The sequence below is a fragment of the Gymnodraco acuticeps genome, unplaced genomic scaffold (assembly GCF_902827175.1).
Source record: "Gymnodraco acuticeps unplaced genomic scaffold, fGymAcu1.1, whole genome shotgun sequence".
Lineage (NCBI taxonomy): Eukaryota > Metazoa > Chordata > Actinopteri > Perciformes > Bathydraconidae > Gymnodraco > Gymnodraco acuticeps.
In genome coordinates, this window is record NW_022991187.1 from 46,726 (window position 1) to 63,103 (window position 16,378).

General features: G+C 39.9%; 1 protein-coding gene and 2 pseudogenes across 1 annotated transcript; 2 read left to right on the forward strand and 1 right to left on the reverse strand.

Moving 5' to 3' along the window:
- Nucleotides 1-956: 956 nt before the first annotated feature.
- Nucleotides 957-3,459, forward strand: LOC117560983 (glutamyl-tRNA(Gln) amidotransferase subunit C, mitochondrial-like). The gene is made up of 5 exons (XM_034238146.1): nt 957-962; nt 1,070-1,239; nt 1,373-1,476; nt 2,520-2,572; nt 3,445-3,459. Exons 1-5 carry the CDS (start codon nt 957-959, stop codon nt 3,457-3,459), a joined length of 348 nt encoding a protein of 115 aa, XP_034094037.1.
- Nucleotides 3,460-5,327: 1,868 nt separating this feature from the next.
- On the forward strand, nt 5,328-5,976 carry LOC117560984 (annotated as a pseudogene).
- Nucleotides 5,977-6,680: 704 nt separating this feature from the next.
- On the reverse strand, nt 6,681-15,481 carry LOC117560985 (annotated as a pseudogene).
- Nucleotides 15,482-16,378: the final 897 nt, after the last annotated feature.

A 16,378-nucleotide genomic window follows, 5' to 3' on the forward strand; every position in this document is an offset into this window, starting at 1 on the left:
TATTTTTACTCTAATCTGCATTTGGGTCCTGCTTCCTGCACACCGTAACAGCAGGAGTGTGCACAATAGTCACAGAATGGCAAAGCTTATAGGGCGGGCAGACAGAGTTTTGTGTAGCTAGGCGGAACGCCTCAGCAATCTGCTTTCACACAGATGTCTCATATTGCTATTAGACACATGTGTCCTTGAGCTGTTTGAGTGTAACAGAAACATTCTATGGAAGTTCAAAACTTTGTGTGAAGAGGAGTAGTTTCAACATAGTCTGCCCAAATCAGCTCTGTGGCCTTGAAGCGCTTGAGAATAATAACCCTCATAAGGGCATGCAGAGAAAACAGCACATATCAAAAAATGGTACAGTAGTGTGTAGAAGCATTTGGTTTTACCATATATAAGGTAACATAAGAAATTGCCACTACACTATGCAGAGCGGGTCTGTTGCGGGCATCCACACCTCCCTCAGCTGGTAGAAGATATGGCTCACTGGACCTGTGATAAAAAAACCTGAAATACACAGGAACATAGAGGACAGGTAATTTCCCCACAATTGGTGATGCATTTTAGCTCACAATCACAAACCCTTACATGTATTTTCCTGTTATTTAGCACATCAACCCTCAATTTTGTTTCCATATAAGATCACACCCAAAGGTTGCATATCGAGCAGCTGCAGCCGGGTCGATCTCACCGACCGGGGCTCCACTCTTGATCTTTTTTCATGCCTCCAAAATCTGAGACGGAAGATGTCCTAAAGCTGAGCTCTGACATTTTACAGAGAACATAATAAATCTACAAGATAATCAGTGGATTAATTGATTATGAAAATAATATTTAGGTGTGGCTTTAGTTTTGAGGGACAACATCTCACAATATTTTCAGCATTACAAAACTTCAGAGATTACCAGAGGTGGAGTTATTGGGCATGAGTCATGGCAGTGTGTGCTGATTAGAAATGATTCATGGAGGCAATTACTTTATTCAATGGTTACTAACAGTTAAAGACATTCTTAAAATGTTGGGGAAAGAATGTGTCATGCATACATTTCTTACGCAACACACTTTTAATTGACAGCCTGTGCATATCCCTGCCGACCTGGTGGACCAACTGGAGCGACTGGCGCTGGTGGATTTCCGCTCCAAACAGGGACTGGCCTGTTTGGAGGAAGCCATCAGATTTGCAGATCAGCTTCATGCTGTTGACACTTCAGGGGTGGAACCAATGGATTCAGTTCTGGAGGACAGGTAAGGTTCAACCAGTTATGAAAACAAGTGTATTTGTATATTGGCCTCCTCATCCCAGCTATATCAAATGAGCCCCAACTGCAGCACAGTTTTAAACTGAGCCTATTGCATAAATATTCTTTCATCCATTCAGGTCATTAAACCTTAGGGAGGATGCAGTGACGGAAGGGGACTGTGCTGAAGAACTGCTTCAGCTCTCCAAACACACTGTTGAAGAATATTTTGTGGCACCACCAGGTGAGAAAAAAACTGAATACATGTATTTTATGCATTAGAGCGGATTGAATAATTGGTTTGGAAGGTCACCTATTATGCAAAATCCACTTTTTCATGTCTCTTCTACATCAACATGTGTCCCTCTATAAAGAGATTCTAAAAGTTTCAGGAAAAAAGATTCTCTCACTTTCTGTCCATTTATATAAAATCCTCTCTGAAAATAAGCTGATCAGATTTTGGCCACTTCATGATGTCACCGAGTTATTTTGGCTTGTGTAACCATTAGCAAATAACCAACCAGGTAACCCCCCCCCCCCCCCCCCCCTACCTTATCACCTGCATCTCCTCCTAGAGCACCATTGTGTTCTTTTTAACCAAATCTCTCTCAGAGGGGCGTGGGGAGTGGCTCCTTATTTTCATCTAAAGTAACAGACAGAGAATCAGCACTTTTGAAACAGGGCTGAAACAGAGGGGATTATGGGATGCTGCAATTATCTGTTTGGAGCCAAACACTTCAAGACATGTTTGTATATATCTGAGCCCTATATATATGGATAAAAACCATATAATAGGGGACCTTTAAGAAATCTTAGTTAGGTACAGATCCTCGCAAAAACAATCAGCATGATCAATTTCATATATTATTCAATGAAAATAAGATTAATGATGAAATAATCACCATTCCCTCCAACATAGTGGGATATATCACAATTGCAATGAAAGTCAAATTAAACGCATTCAACTTTTTTCTATATTGTTCTGCTCTCGCCCTCAGTGTATAAATCTCCCTGTGTGTTCACATCTTAACGTCTATACCTATGCTTTTATCTACAGTTTTTATGTTGCCAACTGTCTCTATTTTGTTATCCTGTATGTTATTCATTTCACACTGTTCATACTGTTAATACTGTAGGCATCATACCCTGAGCGTTTTGTAATCAATCCGTTAGTTATTCTCTCTATGCTCTGTATAATAATTTAAACTAAAGGATGATGTATCGTTTTCATCCTGTTTGATTGTAACTGTAAATATCCTTAACTGACATTTATTTATTTCACCACAGGAAATATTCCTCTACCAACGAGAGAGGAAAGGGCCACCATACTGAAACACTCAGTGTCACGATTATTGTGCTATGTCACGTTTTTAGTTTGTATGTCTAGTTTGGGTTTATTTTGCTGTTCGGTTCTCCCTGTCATGTTTTCCTCCTTGTGTATTGTCTGGTCCCTCTCTCGTGTTTTTCCTCCTTCGTTAGTTTCCCTGGTGTCTAATTGTCTGATTGTGTTCACCTGTTGCCCTTCTGTTTCTCCTCCCCTGCCCGGCTGTTTCTCGTCTCGTGATTACCCCTCCCTGTATTTAGTCTTGTCTCTTCTTGTGTTCAGTGTTGGTTCGCCTTTTGTTGGTGACTGAGTTCACCGGGGAGTGTTCTGTTTGTCCGAGTTATATTATTATCCTAGAAATAAAGGTGATATCAGTGTTATCTGCATTTGGGTCCTGCTTGTTTCACTCACCGTAACACTCAGTTGTGATATTCATTACAAATAGTACATTTTGGAAGTTAAATAAAACCTTAAGGTCCTGCATTAAGATTGTGTTATTGTTATGTTCGGTTCATTTACACCTGCTGCAGTTTGGTTACTTCTCTTCTTAGTTTTGGTTTCATGTCAGCAACATGGTGAGTCAGCAGTGTTTGGACAACCTGTGTTAGGAGGACATTGATAAGGAATGTTGTACAGGGCTTGTGACTTACATTGTGACAGTGATTGTCAGATGTCCTGCTTTTATTCACGTGTTGTTTAACTTTGGTAATAAAAAAATATTTTCTATATTTTTGTTTTGTTTGTTTTAGGTTTACTGTGTGTGGCTAATAATAGACTCTGACGTGTGATTTACATTTTATCTGATGAAAGGATTTTCCCTTTCCTTTTAAAAACTAGACAGACATGTCAACACATGAATCTAATCTGTGAATCATCATGTGCCTTAAGGCTCTGATCACCTGAGTTTTGGGAGGTTGTGAGGCCTTCATTTAAGTGGTGTAAAACAACGTTTTAGTCTGTATTATTATTTAAGATACAAACTAATTATCACAGGAGGAGGGCCAGGTAAAGACCTGAACAGAGCATTCCCTCAATGCTAAACAGTCCTCCTGCATTAGTAAAGTATAAAGTTAGAAAAACCAAAGAGATAACAGAACAATGTTAAAGCGTAAGGGAGAAGGAAACCCATGAATGTGTAGCAAAAGAGAAGAAACTATTATTTCCAATTATTAAAACAAATACACCATACAGAAAGAAATGTTATCAACCAGTTTCCAAAAATACATCTCTGATGCAATAATTACACAAAATAATCTGCTTTAATTTCATGCAATTTATCTTAGACAAACTCCTACAGTTATCGCGTTCACTTTTGGTTTAACTGTACAGTCTAGTCTTAGTTCAGTACTGTTATTGTTATGGTTTAAACCAGGGGTCTCCAAACTTTTTTCACCAAAGGCCACATACAGAAAAATATACGAAGGGCTGGGCCCCTCACTAGAGGTATATTGCCTCATTAGTTCATTTATAAGTTAGCTAAATCAATCAAATGTAGGTAAATTATGCTTGTGAGTGTTAGCAGCTCATCCCTTCAAACAGAAGCCTCAGATTGGCCTAATAAGGAGAAATAGGAAGGGTGTATTTCAAGCTTGTTATGTAAATAAGTTATAGGGCTTTTTTCTTATCAAATAAGATATGCTAGAAAAATGTTTCCAACTTTAATTGACTGAATTTATTTGAAAAGTGGTCTTATTAACACATGAATACTACTGTGTTAATAAGACCACTTGTCCATGTTCCATTTATACTTTTTATTTTATTTGCTGAGGGCCGATTCAAAATGGTCCGCGGGCCGTAGTTTGGACACCCCTGGTTTTAAACGTAACAATACTAAAGAGTCACTTTGAGTTTATCATGAGTCGTCAGTTTATTCAATTACAGAAAAAAACTTCACGTCAAGGGGAAAGTCCGGGACTACACCCTTGTACAATGTCCAAACACTGCAGGTCATTTTTGGAGATTTAGGAAACCGAAAATGATGAAGGCATGGAAGGGAAAACGAATCTTAAACCAGGGGGCGGGCTCGATCAGCTGGGCAGACTGTATATAAACAGAGGAGAGAAGAAGCCTGCGTCAGCTGCTCCGAGCATCGATTCCTGTCAGTTTAAAGAAGAGCGACGATTTCTGGAGGATTTTTCTAAACTTATCTCAAGGTATGAAGTTTTCTTTATCAGCACTGTCATGAAATCTACCGAGACACTTTATTCTCTGGGGGGGGAAAAGGTTTTTTCAAGTGAACTTATTTGTATTAATGTATTCAGTGATATAAAGTATAGAATATATTCACTGTACTTTTTTTTTAATGAGGGACTTGTTGGGGATGTTTTGTTACTTTGTACTAATAAAGTTCAAAGGTAAATAGTGTACTTTTATTACACTGCATTTATTTATTACATTTAGTTACCTTGCAGATTTGCATTAATGGTGTGAAATGGTTACCCCACAGTATTCTCTTCTATTTAATAGGCTGTACCTTTACCAGCTTTGATAACACTTTAATGTATCAATAACATAAAAACATGTCATTTATATTATTCTGAAATAGGCCAATCTGCATAATGAGTACTTTTACCTTTGGTACTTTAAGTATATTTTTATGCTAATACTTTTGTACTTTTACTTGAGTAACATTTTTAATGCACAACTTTTACTTGTAAAAGAGTATTCCTGCACTCTGGTACTTCACTTTTAATTAAGTACACACTCTTAGTATTTCTTCACCTCTCAATGTATTTACCTCTCTTTCAGGCCCACTTTCATCATGGATCTAAACCATCAGTCTGATGAATGGGAGCTCCCACACCCTGAGGGTGCACCCGCATGACACAGTGGGCTCTCTGAAAATACTCATCCAGCAGAAACTAAGGATTGCATGTGAGTCCCAGGAAGCTGGTCTTTGAGAACGGCTTGCAACACAACTCTCAAACAACGACTCTGCGACCCTCGAGTCCTACGGCCTGCGCTCCGGGGCCAGGGTGAACCTGCTGGTGACCACACCGGCCATAATCCAGGTGTTCCTCAAAAACGAGAAGGGGGGTGAGCATCACGTATGACATCAAACCGGATGAGACGGTGAGCCACTTCAAGAGCAGGGTGGAGGAGAGAGAGCGGGTCCCGGTGAGCCAGCAGAGTCTCGTTCACGAGGGCAGAGTGATGAACGAGGGGAAACTCTCCGACTACAACGTCCGAACGCATAGCACCATCTCCCTGAACCTGCGCCTGAGAGGAGGCTGAGGACACTTTCAGTTAAAAGACATTTCTGGAAATTCCTTTATTTCATCTTAAAAATGAAGATCATTTAGCTTGTATTTTATTTATTTTTATTTAAATTGCACTCATTAATACATTCCTCGATTAGAAATCATTCCAAAAAGAAAACTTTCTTTGTTTTGGCTTAACAAATATGTTATGAACACATCTTCATGTTATAAACTTTAATTATGAGCAAATTGGTTCCACTGCATGTTTTTTAAAGCAAGGATATGTGCAATGATACTTGATACTGTTGGTACTTGTCAATGTCGCTAGGTATGTAAATGTCGACCTGTAAATCTGATGTCCTTTATTGTTTTCTGTTGTTTTATTTTCATGTTGTAACATACTTGCTGCCATGTTGGGCAGGTCTCCCTTGAAAAAGAGATCGATGATCTCAATGGGAACCACCTGGTTAAATAAAGGTTTGAATGAATGAATGACACTTCAAAATCTGACTACATCAAATGTACACTGTTACTGTTACACTGTAATAAAGATTGTAATCTTGCACGTCTGTTCTCATTTCTGTTCTTTACTGAATCTTCAGCTCAGAGTTGAGCTGCACTCTGTACAGACCACAACCATACGAAGTAACCAGAAAGACACACTTTAGCATTGGATTAAAATTGACATTATGATCAAATCATAATCAATGTTCACTACAGTATCATATTTCTGTAAGCAGTGCTCTGTAAAAAACACTTACAGTATTATGTTGTCATTACAAATGTACTTACATACCCAAAGCATGTTATAAAGGCTTAAACTCATTATACAGGTTTCTTAGGTTTATCCAAATAACTGTATGTGAGAATTAGTGTCCATCTTAGAAACAGGTCAAAAGGTATAGTAGAGGAAACAGCCCGGTGTTAAAGCCACAGCTTTCGGTTCAGTGAGGTTAGGTCGGGAAGCTTCATTTCCTCACAGATGCAAGGTAGGCGTACCAAAATAGGCGAACCATGTTGGCAAACAGCACTCGGAACTGAAAGCAAAAACAGACACAGGAAGGGAAGGGGGAAACCATACAAGAGATTCATCTTTGTTTGATGACAGGATGCCAATGAATGAAGGGCATACCTCGACAGGCACAAAGTTGATATTGACGAACTGAAAGGGAGTCCACACTCTTCCAGTTCAGTGTTTCAAAGGCAGTGCCAGTAACTTCCTCTCATCTTGGCTTCAAAGTCCCGTTTGGCCTGGGAAAAAGATGGGATGGTCATTAATTTATTTTTCATGTTGTCTATAATGAAAACTATATAGCATATTTAACTATACAATTAACAGGAAGACACTGGACCAAATACTGTGGTCAAAATGTAGGTTGAAAGCATTGCATGAATGTTTTAATCATGTTAAAAGGGGCACGTTTGCCATTGTAACACATCAGAGTTAGTGAAAAAAATGGGAGGGAAAAAGAACTGCGAGCAGCAATGATCTTTTTTGCATAGCGGGGGTCTGTTTCTATAGACAGACGAAGAATGCAGTTGACAATCAGAAGCAAGTATTCACAAATCTGTTTCACTAATAAATATAATTTTGTCTAAGATAATGATCGTTTTGGCCATGTTTTATGAAATGTAGCAAGAGAAGAACAGGTGGGTTCAATGTCAGTTCTGCATGAGTCTGGAGCACAGGTTTTCAATAAAAGATCGGGTTTTGATCACGGATCTAGGAAGGTCATTTAAGGGGCTTCTTAATCTCTGATTTTTAAAACTGTAAAGACCTTTAACAGGAGTTCTATTAAACCTGTATAATGCAAACAAATTTGAACAAAAAAACTGTTGTGACTAACTGGGTTATTGAAAATATGCTTTCATGTTGCATGACAGGAAGTGTATCCTGAATGTTTCTCCTTCAACCATACTAAAACCAATTGCTTCCCTCTGCTGCTGCAATTGTGTATTCCCACAATTTAATGCCGGATCATCTCAAATCACTACCGAGCTCCTTTAATCTGATGGTAAGGGGGACAGTTTCTGAGATTGACCTACCTCCAGGATGTTCATAACAAAGTATAACATCAGCAAGAAAGCCAGGGGCAAAACAAGCCGATCCAGTAGCAGACGTTTGACAATTGTTGTGGAAAACTTCTTTATCTATCAATAATCTGAGATTGTACTAGTAATGATCAATAAATGCGTCTATTCAGCAAATCAGAGTTGTCTTTCGTTGGTTATTTATTTGAAGCGCTTGAAAGGTACATGTCTCACAGAATACAGAGTAGTCTGCAGGAGTGTGCACAATAGTCACAGAATGGCAAAGCTTATAGGGCGGGCAGACAGAGTTTTGTGTAGCTAGGCGGAACGCCTCAGAAATCTGCTTTCACACAGATGTCTCATATTGCTATTAGACACATGTGTCCTTGAGCTGTTTGAGTGTAACAGAAAACATTCTATGGAAGTTCCAAACTTTGTTGTGAAGAGGAGTAAGTTTCAACATAGTCTGCCAAATCAGCTCTGTGGCCTTGAAGCGCTTGAGAATAATAACCCTCATAAGGGCATGCAGAGCACATATCAAGAAATGGTACAGTAGTGTGTAGAAGCATTTGGTTTTAGCATATATAAGGTAATGTCACAAAGTGAATAAAGTCAGTATGTTAGACAGTGGGACGGATGGTTAAACCTTTTATATAATTGTTGCATGTTACATATAGTGTTGTGATTTTAATGTTGTGCGCTGTTTAGCGATGAACTCTTTTTATTTACATGCTTGTTTAACCTCCTCAACGAACTGTCACAACAAAGACACAGACACCGCTGATTGACACAACCGGCACCCAGTGAAAAATCAGCGATCTCATTCGCCAGTTGCCAAATCCACTCCCCCATAAATACGCCGAACCACCCAACCCAGTCTCACGGCATTTCGTGTTCACCAACACGATTTTTAATCTATTGATTCGTGTTCCCCAACACGATTTGCCCCTTTTTTTCGTGTTGCACAGCACGATTTTAAAAGCAATGTATTTCTATTGCCTGCAGCACGTCTTTTTCTCCGGTCGGGTCGAGGAAGACCTGAAGCTGTGTGGTTCATGAAAACATGTTCTTACTCAATATCAAGCCACAATTATTGCTTTTATTTTAAATCGTATAATTTCGGACTTTTGTTGCCGTCTGTGAGGAAAATAAATGGGGCTCAGAGCCTCAGGATACTGAAATCTGTATTTTTTAAATATTTTTTTCCTTCTAATTTGTTATTCTTTTCAAAATAACACACTGTTATTTACTCACTAATAACACACAATTATCCTTGCTTTTATTGATTGGTTTAATTCCATAATCTCGGGCTTTTTTGGCGTCCATCAGGGACTGAATTTCAAAATAAAATATCCGGAAACAGACGTAGGCCTATAAGGGACATTTCGAGCGTCAGTGCGATTGTCAACCTTTCTGAGTTTAGGATGGCCGAAGACACTACACTACCCATAATCCCCAGCTATCGTTTAGGACTACAGTCCCCCGTAAGGTTACGCAGAGCGTCAAACAGCTGTGTGAAAATGGAACGAAACCACGCCAGACTATCCAAAACTGGAATCGAACGCCCCCCCCCAGAACTACACATGCTGGATGCTGGCTATTGTGTTTCGCCAAATGTTCTATGGGACGTCTCTACTGAAACGTTTTCGTTTTTCCCCACAATTAGAAGTTGCCAGTATTAAACACATTGGCGTTATCAAATGTAAAACTATTATATATTATTTATTATAATTAATAAATGGGTGAAAATCGCTATATATACCCACATGACAGCTCATTGTTACTTTGTAATTCTACTCCACTACAATTTAGAGGTTAACCTGGTATTTTACTCCACTGCATTTATTTGAGTTACTTGCAGATTCTGATTAATGATGTGAAATATAAACAACCCTTAAATCAGACTTTAGTTACACCTGAGTAAAATTCAGGTAAGGTGATTGTCAAGTGCCAACAATCAGGAGAGATATTTGATAGTTGGTGCTTGAGAAGACTAAACATGTATCTACAATTGACATGAATGGAAACGAGTAATAAAGTATATTCATTACTCGTTATTCTCTACTAATAGTAATTAAAGACTGTATTTATGGCTATTTTGCACATCCCTTTCAAGATTTTCAAAGGTTTATTGACATATCATATCACAACTACGGTGTAGTTATGCAATGAATGAAACACTTGGGTCACAGGTTCCTCAACAGTGCATTACAAGACATCTATCAATATGTGTGTACACTCCACCATTAAACTGTCATATTCTGCACATTTCTTATTCTATCTACATACATACGAGTATAATTCGTATGTATAATATCAGTTAAAATAAGTGCTTCAACATAGTTAACATTGCAGGAAAGCAATATATTAGACGTTAGTACTTTGTCAGCTTAATATTTATCTGTAGATAGATACCCCCAAACGTTTTTTTCTTATTTAAAAGAAGACCTTAATCTGTTATTTAATGTTTAAATAAAGGTTAATTCGTTTTTCTGTTTTGCACCTCCTCCTATTATATCTTGTACATGCTGCACTAAACTGTTTTATTGTAGAGATCACTTTATAGTATCTTCTTGATTTTTTATATTCTATATTTCTATATGTATACTTTCCCCCTATGAAAGTATGTACTCTTAATATTTTTTTAATCAAACACAATAATTCAATAACGTGCTTTAACCACTAGATGCACACAAGGTACACAAATGTTTTCCGGATTTCATATCATATAAACACCAAATCCCAGAATGCATTGCGGCTAAAACATCCAATAAGCGAGCTTAAAACATAGCTGAGGATCTTGGGTAATGCCTATGTCCGGTTATTTTTATTTTGAAATTCAGTCTCTGACGGAGGCCAAAAAAGCCCGAGATTATGGAATTAAACCAATAAATAAAATCAAGCATAATTGTGTGTTATTGGTGAGTAAATAACAGTGTGTTATTTTGAAAAGAATAACAAATTAGAAGGAAACAAATATTTAAAAAATACAGATTTCAGTATTCTGAGGCTCTGAGCCCCATTTATTTTCCTCACAGACGGCAACAAAAGTCCGAAATTATACGATTTCAAATAAAAGCAATAACTGTGGCTTGATATTGAGTAAGAACATGTTTTTATGAACCACACAGCTTCAGGTCTTCCTCGACCCGACCGGAGAAAAAGACGTGCTGCAGGCAGTAGAAATACATTGCTTTTAAAATCGTGCTGTGCAACACGAAAATAAATCGTGCTGTGCAACACGAAAAAAAGGGGCAAATCGTGTTGGGGAACACGAATCAATAGATTAAATATCGTGTTGGTGAACACGAAATGCCGTGAGACTGGGTTGGACCACCTGCTAGACGGCAGCTATTCTTCTCTTGACAGTTGCTGCCTCACCTCGCCGCAGATCGGACCGGATCGGATCCCTCCTGCTCCTCCTCACCTCGCAGCAAATCGGACCGGATCGGATCCCTCCTGCTCCTCCTTACCTCGCCGCAGATCGGACCGGACCCTCCTCTAACCATCGGATTCAACGCTGAAACAAACTCCAGATAAAGGGAAGTGGCTATTTCTCCTGCTTTTGGGCGTCTAGTTTTACGTCACGAAAGTTACATTGTTGTCTCCTCCCCTGAGTCTCCTTTTGTTGTTTTCCGAGGGCTCCGCGAACCAAGGGCTGACGGACAGAGTACGGTGGGCCGGCAACGTGGAAAATCCTGGCACTGGATTTCCTGGAAGGGACTTGAACCTTGCACTTCTGCTGGCAAAAACCCGGAGTTTAGTTCGCTTCCAAGCGGACAGGACTTTCAGGATTTTATCAAACCCCTGCTAGACTGTAATTCTTAAGTAACTGGTTTATATTTATTGAAGATTATCTTGTAGTGAGAAGGGACAGGAACGTGAATGGAGGTGGTACATACATAAAGACACCAATTTCAAAAAACCGTACTGACCTGCATCATGAAAATATTGAATCTGTTGTGGGTTGAAATTCTTTTTGACAATGCTAAATCTGTAATAGTCGGGACAATCTATAGACCATCGGAACAGAGTGACTTTATGATACATTAGATGGGTGTTTGGCTGATGTGGGGGGATGTAGAGACAATTATTATTGGAGACTGGAACACGGATATGCAACGTAAAGACACGTCCGTCTTCAAGTCCTTCAGTAGGATTTGTGATCTGCACGGCTTCAGCCAGCTAATCACCCAACCCAGGTGTGTGAAACAACACAAACTACCATTGATCTCATTCTGACCTCTGACAAGTCCAGGATCTCCAGTAAAGGGGTTATAGCATGCGGTTTAAGTGATCATTATATGATATTCTGTACCCGCAAAAAGCTAAAACAAAGGGCCGGCTGTCACAAAACAGTCATATCTAGAGACCTCAAAAACTACTCTAGCGAGGCCTTTAACCTAGAACTGGAGAGCCTGGACTGGTCAGATGAGCTCAGTGGTACACAAGTTGAAGAAACATGGCTTGGTTTCAAAAACAAATTCTCTGCAATACTCAATGATTTGGCCCCCCTAAGAACAATCAGGGTAAAAAATCGCGCTGAGCCGTGGATGCACTCCGGCATACTGACCGCCATGAAAACCAGAGACAAAAAATGCTCTGAGTTTCATAAAAGTCAGTCAATGCTTTCCAAAAGCACGAGCAGTGAACTCCAGGCCCACGTGACTGAACTAAAAATGGAAAGAAACAGACTAAGAAATGACGTAAGCTCCATGATCAAAACTGCCAAAAAGAATTTCATCAATGTCAAAACTGAGGAAAATAAACCCTGTGAACTTTGGAAATTACTCAATAACCAGCTTGGCTGCAGTAAAAAAAAACTCAAAACGAAGATTTTCTAACTTAAACATAAAGACAGATAACAGGCTCATCACAGACAAACTGGATGTGGCCAAGTACTTGACATTTTTTTTCACAAACATAGCCACAACTCTTGTAAATAAATGATCCTCCCACTCAGGGCTTTTTGGAGTAGATCACATCATGACCTACTACAAAAACCTAGGGGTACGCAAAGATGATTTCAGTCTAGCAAGGGTAAACAACAGCAGAGGACTCATTAACTGAGCGCCCTCCAACCTAACAAGGCCACTGGCCACGACAATATCCCCTCCAAATTCCTCAGAGACACAGCAACCGCCATCTCACCAGTCATAGCTCACATAATTAACCTCTCCATAAAACAGGGAAAAGTACCCAAAGACTTCAAAATTGCAAGAGTAACCCCCCTGCACAAAAAGGGCAGCAAATTGGACCCAGGCAACTACCGCCCTGTTTCTATACTTACCTCCATCTCGAAAGTCATGGAAAAAATAGTATATGAACAGGTCGAAAAGTACCTCGCGGAAAAGAAACTAATCTATGAATTTCAATCTGGCTTTAGAACATCCCAATCCACTGACACATGCCTTCTTTATTTGAGCGACCACATCAAATAAGAGGTGGACGAGGGCAAGTACTGCGGCATGGTGATGATGGACCTACAAAAGGCTTTCGACACTGTCAATCACCCCCATTCTGATTGACAAGCTAAAAGCAATTGGTTTTGATAAACTATCGGTGAGCTGGATGCAATCCTACCTGGAGGGGAGAGAACAGATGGTGGAGGTAAACGGTACTCTGTCCCCCCCCCTCCCAGTGAGCTGTGGTGTTCCACAAGGAAGCATATTAGGTACGTTACTGTTCCTAATTTATGTAAATGACATGTCATCAGCATGTGACTGCAACTTGTTCCTGTTCGCGGACGACTCAGCCCTGCTGGTCTCTGACAGGAACAGGTTGCAGGTTGAAAAAACCCTCAGCTCCGAGCTCGGCAGAATCTGCACCTGGCTCGCCGATAATAAATTATCATTACACCTGGGTAAAACAGAGTCCATTCTCTTCGGTTCGAAACATAATCTCAGCAAATCCGACGACTTCTCAGTTGCAGTGGGTGACATTATTGTCACAAGTAAGAAGGAAATTACATACCTAGGATCTATTCTTGAGGCAAACCTCTCCTGTGATAACATGGCATCAATGTAATAAAAAAAGTCAATCAAAGAACTAGATTCCTATACCGGATCTCCTCTCTGGTAAACAAAAACACCCTGAAAACTCTGGCAGGAGCACTCATTCAAGGGTACTATGACTATGCTTGCACGTCATGGTACCATAGCACCTCCAAGGCGCTAAAAATAAAACTTCAAACATCGCAAAATAAACTGGTCAGACTACTGCTTGACCTTTCATCTAGAACCCACCTCACCTCTGCCCACTTTGACAACCTGGCTTAGAGTAGAAGACAGAGTACAGCTACTTGTAATGGGCCTGGTCTACAAGATCCACTACACCTCTATGGTACCCATGTACATGTCAAAATTCTTCCCAAAGGTCAAGGAATACCATGATCATAACACCAGAGGGAGCTCCACAAATCATGTGAAACCCAGATTTGGCACAAAAAAGGGGGAATACACGTTTCGCAATTATGCCACATCAAGGTGGAACGCTCTTCCCACAACTGTAAAGGAAAGTAAAACTATACTTACCTTCAAAACCTCTCTTAAAGAGCACCTTCGGGGGAGAGCATTGCAAAAACTGGCCCCGGTAATGGTACAAATCTCAACCTGTCGTTCAATGGACAGCTTCCCCCCCCCCCCCCCATCTATGTATATACTCGCATTTTAGACTCTGTTACTAACTGTATATCTGTAGACTTGGTATGTCTTAAATGTCCGGTTAGGATGTATTAGAACGAAATCTAAAATGAAAATTGTAAATAAGCAATCTGTATGTAAAAAACCACCTGTATGTAAATTGTAAATAAGCCATCTGTATGTCAAATATGTCTTATATGTCTTAAATGAGATGATGAATTGGAAATGGGGGGACCCTGATGTAAACAAGACGAAAGTCTTTCTGCATTCCCTTAACAATTGTATGTTTTGAGCTGTACTGTACTGTACCCAATATACAAGCTGTTAATAAACTTTTCAATCAATCAATCAGAACATTATTTTAACCTTAAGTTATTTTAAGTATTTATCAAAGGAGTGTTTTCAAAGTAACTTTGTACAAATAAACCATTTTACACCTATTGTGCTGTCCTTCTCACTGTATTGGTGTGGCCGGGAATCCGAATCTTTCAATATAAATATGATGTTAACAGGCCTCACTAGGCTGTTACAGTAACATAAGAAATTGCCACTACACTATGCAGAGCGGGTCTGTTGCGGGCATTCACATCTCCATCAGCTGGTAGAAGATATGGCTCACTGGACCTGTGATAAAAAACCTGAAATACACAGGAACATAGAGGACAGGTAATTTCCCCACAATTGGTGATGCATTTTAGCACAAAATCAAAAACCCTTACATGTATTTTCCTGTCATTTAGCACATCAACCCTCAATTTTGTTTCCATATAAGGTCTCGCCAAAAGGTTGCATATCGAGCAGCTGCAGCCGGGTCGATCTCACCGGCCGGGGCTCCACTCTTGATCTTTTTTCTTGCCTCCAAAATCTGAGACAGAACATGTCCTAAAGCTGAGCTCTGACATTTTACAGAGAAAATAATGCATCTACAAGATAATAAATTGTATTGATTATGAAAATAATATTTAGGTGTGGCTTTAGTTTTGAGGGACAAAATCTCACAATTGTCAGCATTACAAAACTTCAGAGATTACCAGAGGTGGAGTTCTTGGGCATGAGTCATGGCAGTGTGTGCTGATTCGAAATGATTAATAGAGGCAATTACTTTATTCAATGGTTACTGATGCGGCTTTCACACCAGCGCTTTTCCCTTTCTAGCTCCGAGCTAGAGCTTTTCTGGTTCAGCTCCGGTTTCCCTTTTCTGCTCCCGCTCTGTTCACACCGCCCTTGAGCCCGACTGGTGCTGCCGCTGCTGCGTCATGACGTCATCGTTTACATAGCTGATTTGCTCCCCAACGGCGTTACGGCGCTCAAAACAACAACAACGGGGAACTGCGTCGGGTCGATGATCGTGTTGCTTTTAATCACACGAAGCCAGATTAAATTGAATAACGACTTCTCCAACCTTATACTTTGCTCCAGAGTACCGTAGTTCATTGTTTATTAATGTGTTTCTGCATCATTTACCGACCGCTGCAGTGTTGGCTGCTCTTCCACGGGAGTTTATTCTCCTCCGTTAGCTCCCGGTTAGCTCACACTGCTGCAGCCGCTCTAAAGTATTCACTGTCCGACTCACACAAGCAGCTGATACATATCCCCAGTTCCCCTTAGCCTAAGTGAATGTGTGTCAGTCTGAATTGACGCTGTTTGGTATCACAACGCTGTTATGAAAGTTTCTCTGGTATAAAATGGGTGATGTTAGCATAGCAACCGAAGCTAAACTGACTACTTACTATTGCTATCCTATTGTGGCATAAACCGTTTTCTACAGGCACATTTTACCGGCGTATTTTTATTATGATTCTACTTGTGATAGTCGGACACGACAACCTGTGCAGCCCATGTATTGATTCCATCCGATAGCTGCTATAATACAAAACAAAACGTCTGCCTCTCTCCACAATGATCAATAACTGAACGGATGGTCAAAGTAAGGTACAAATGAACAGAATC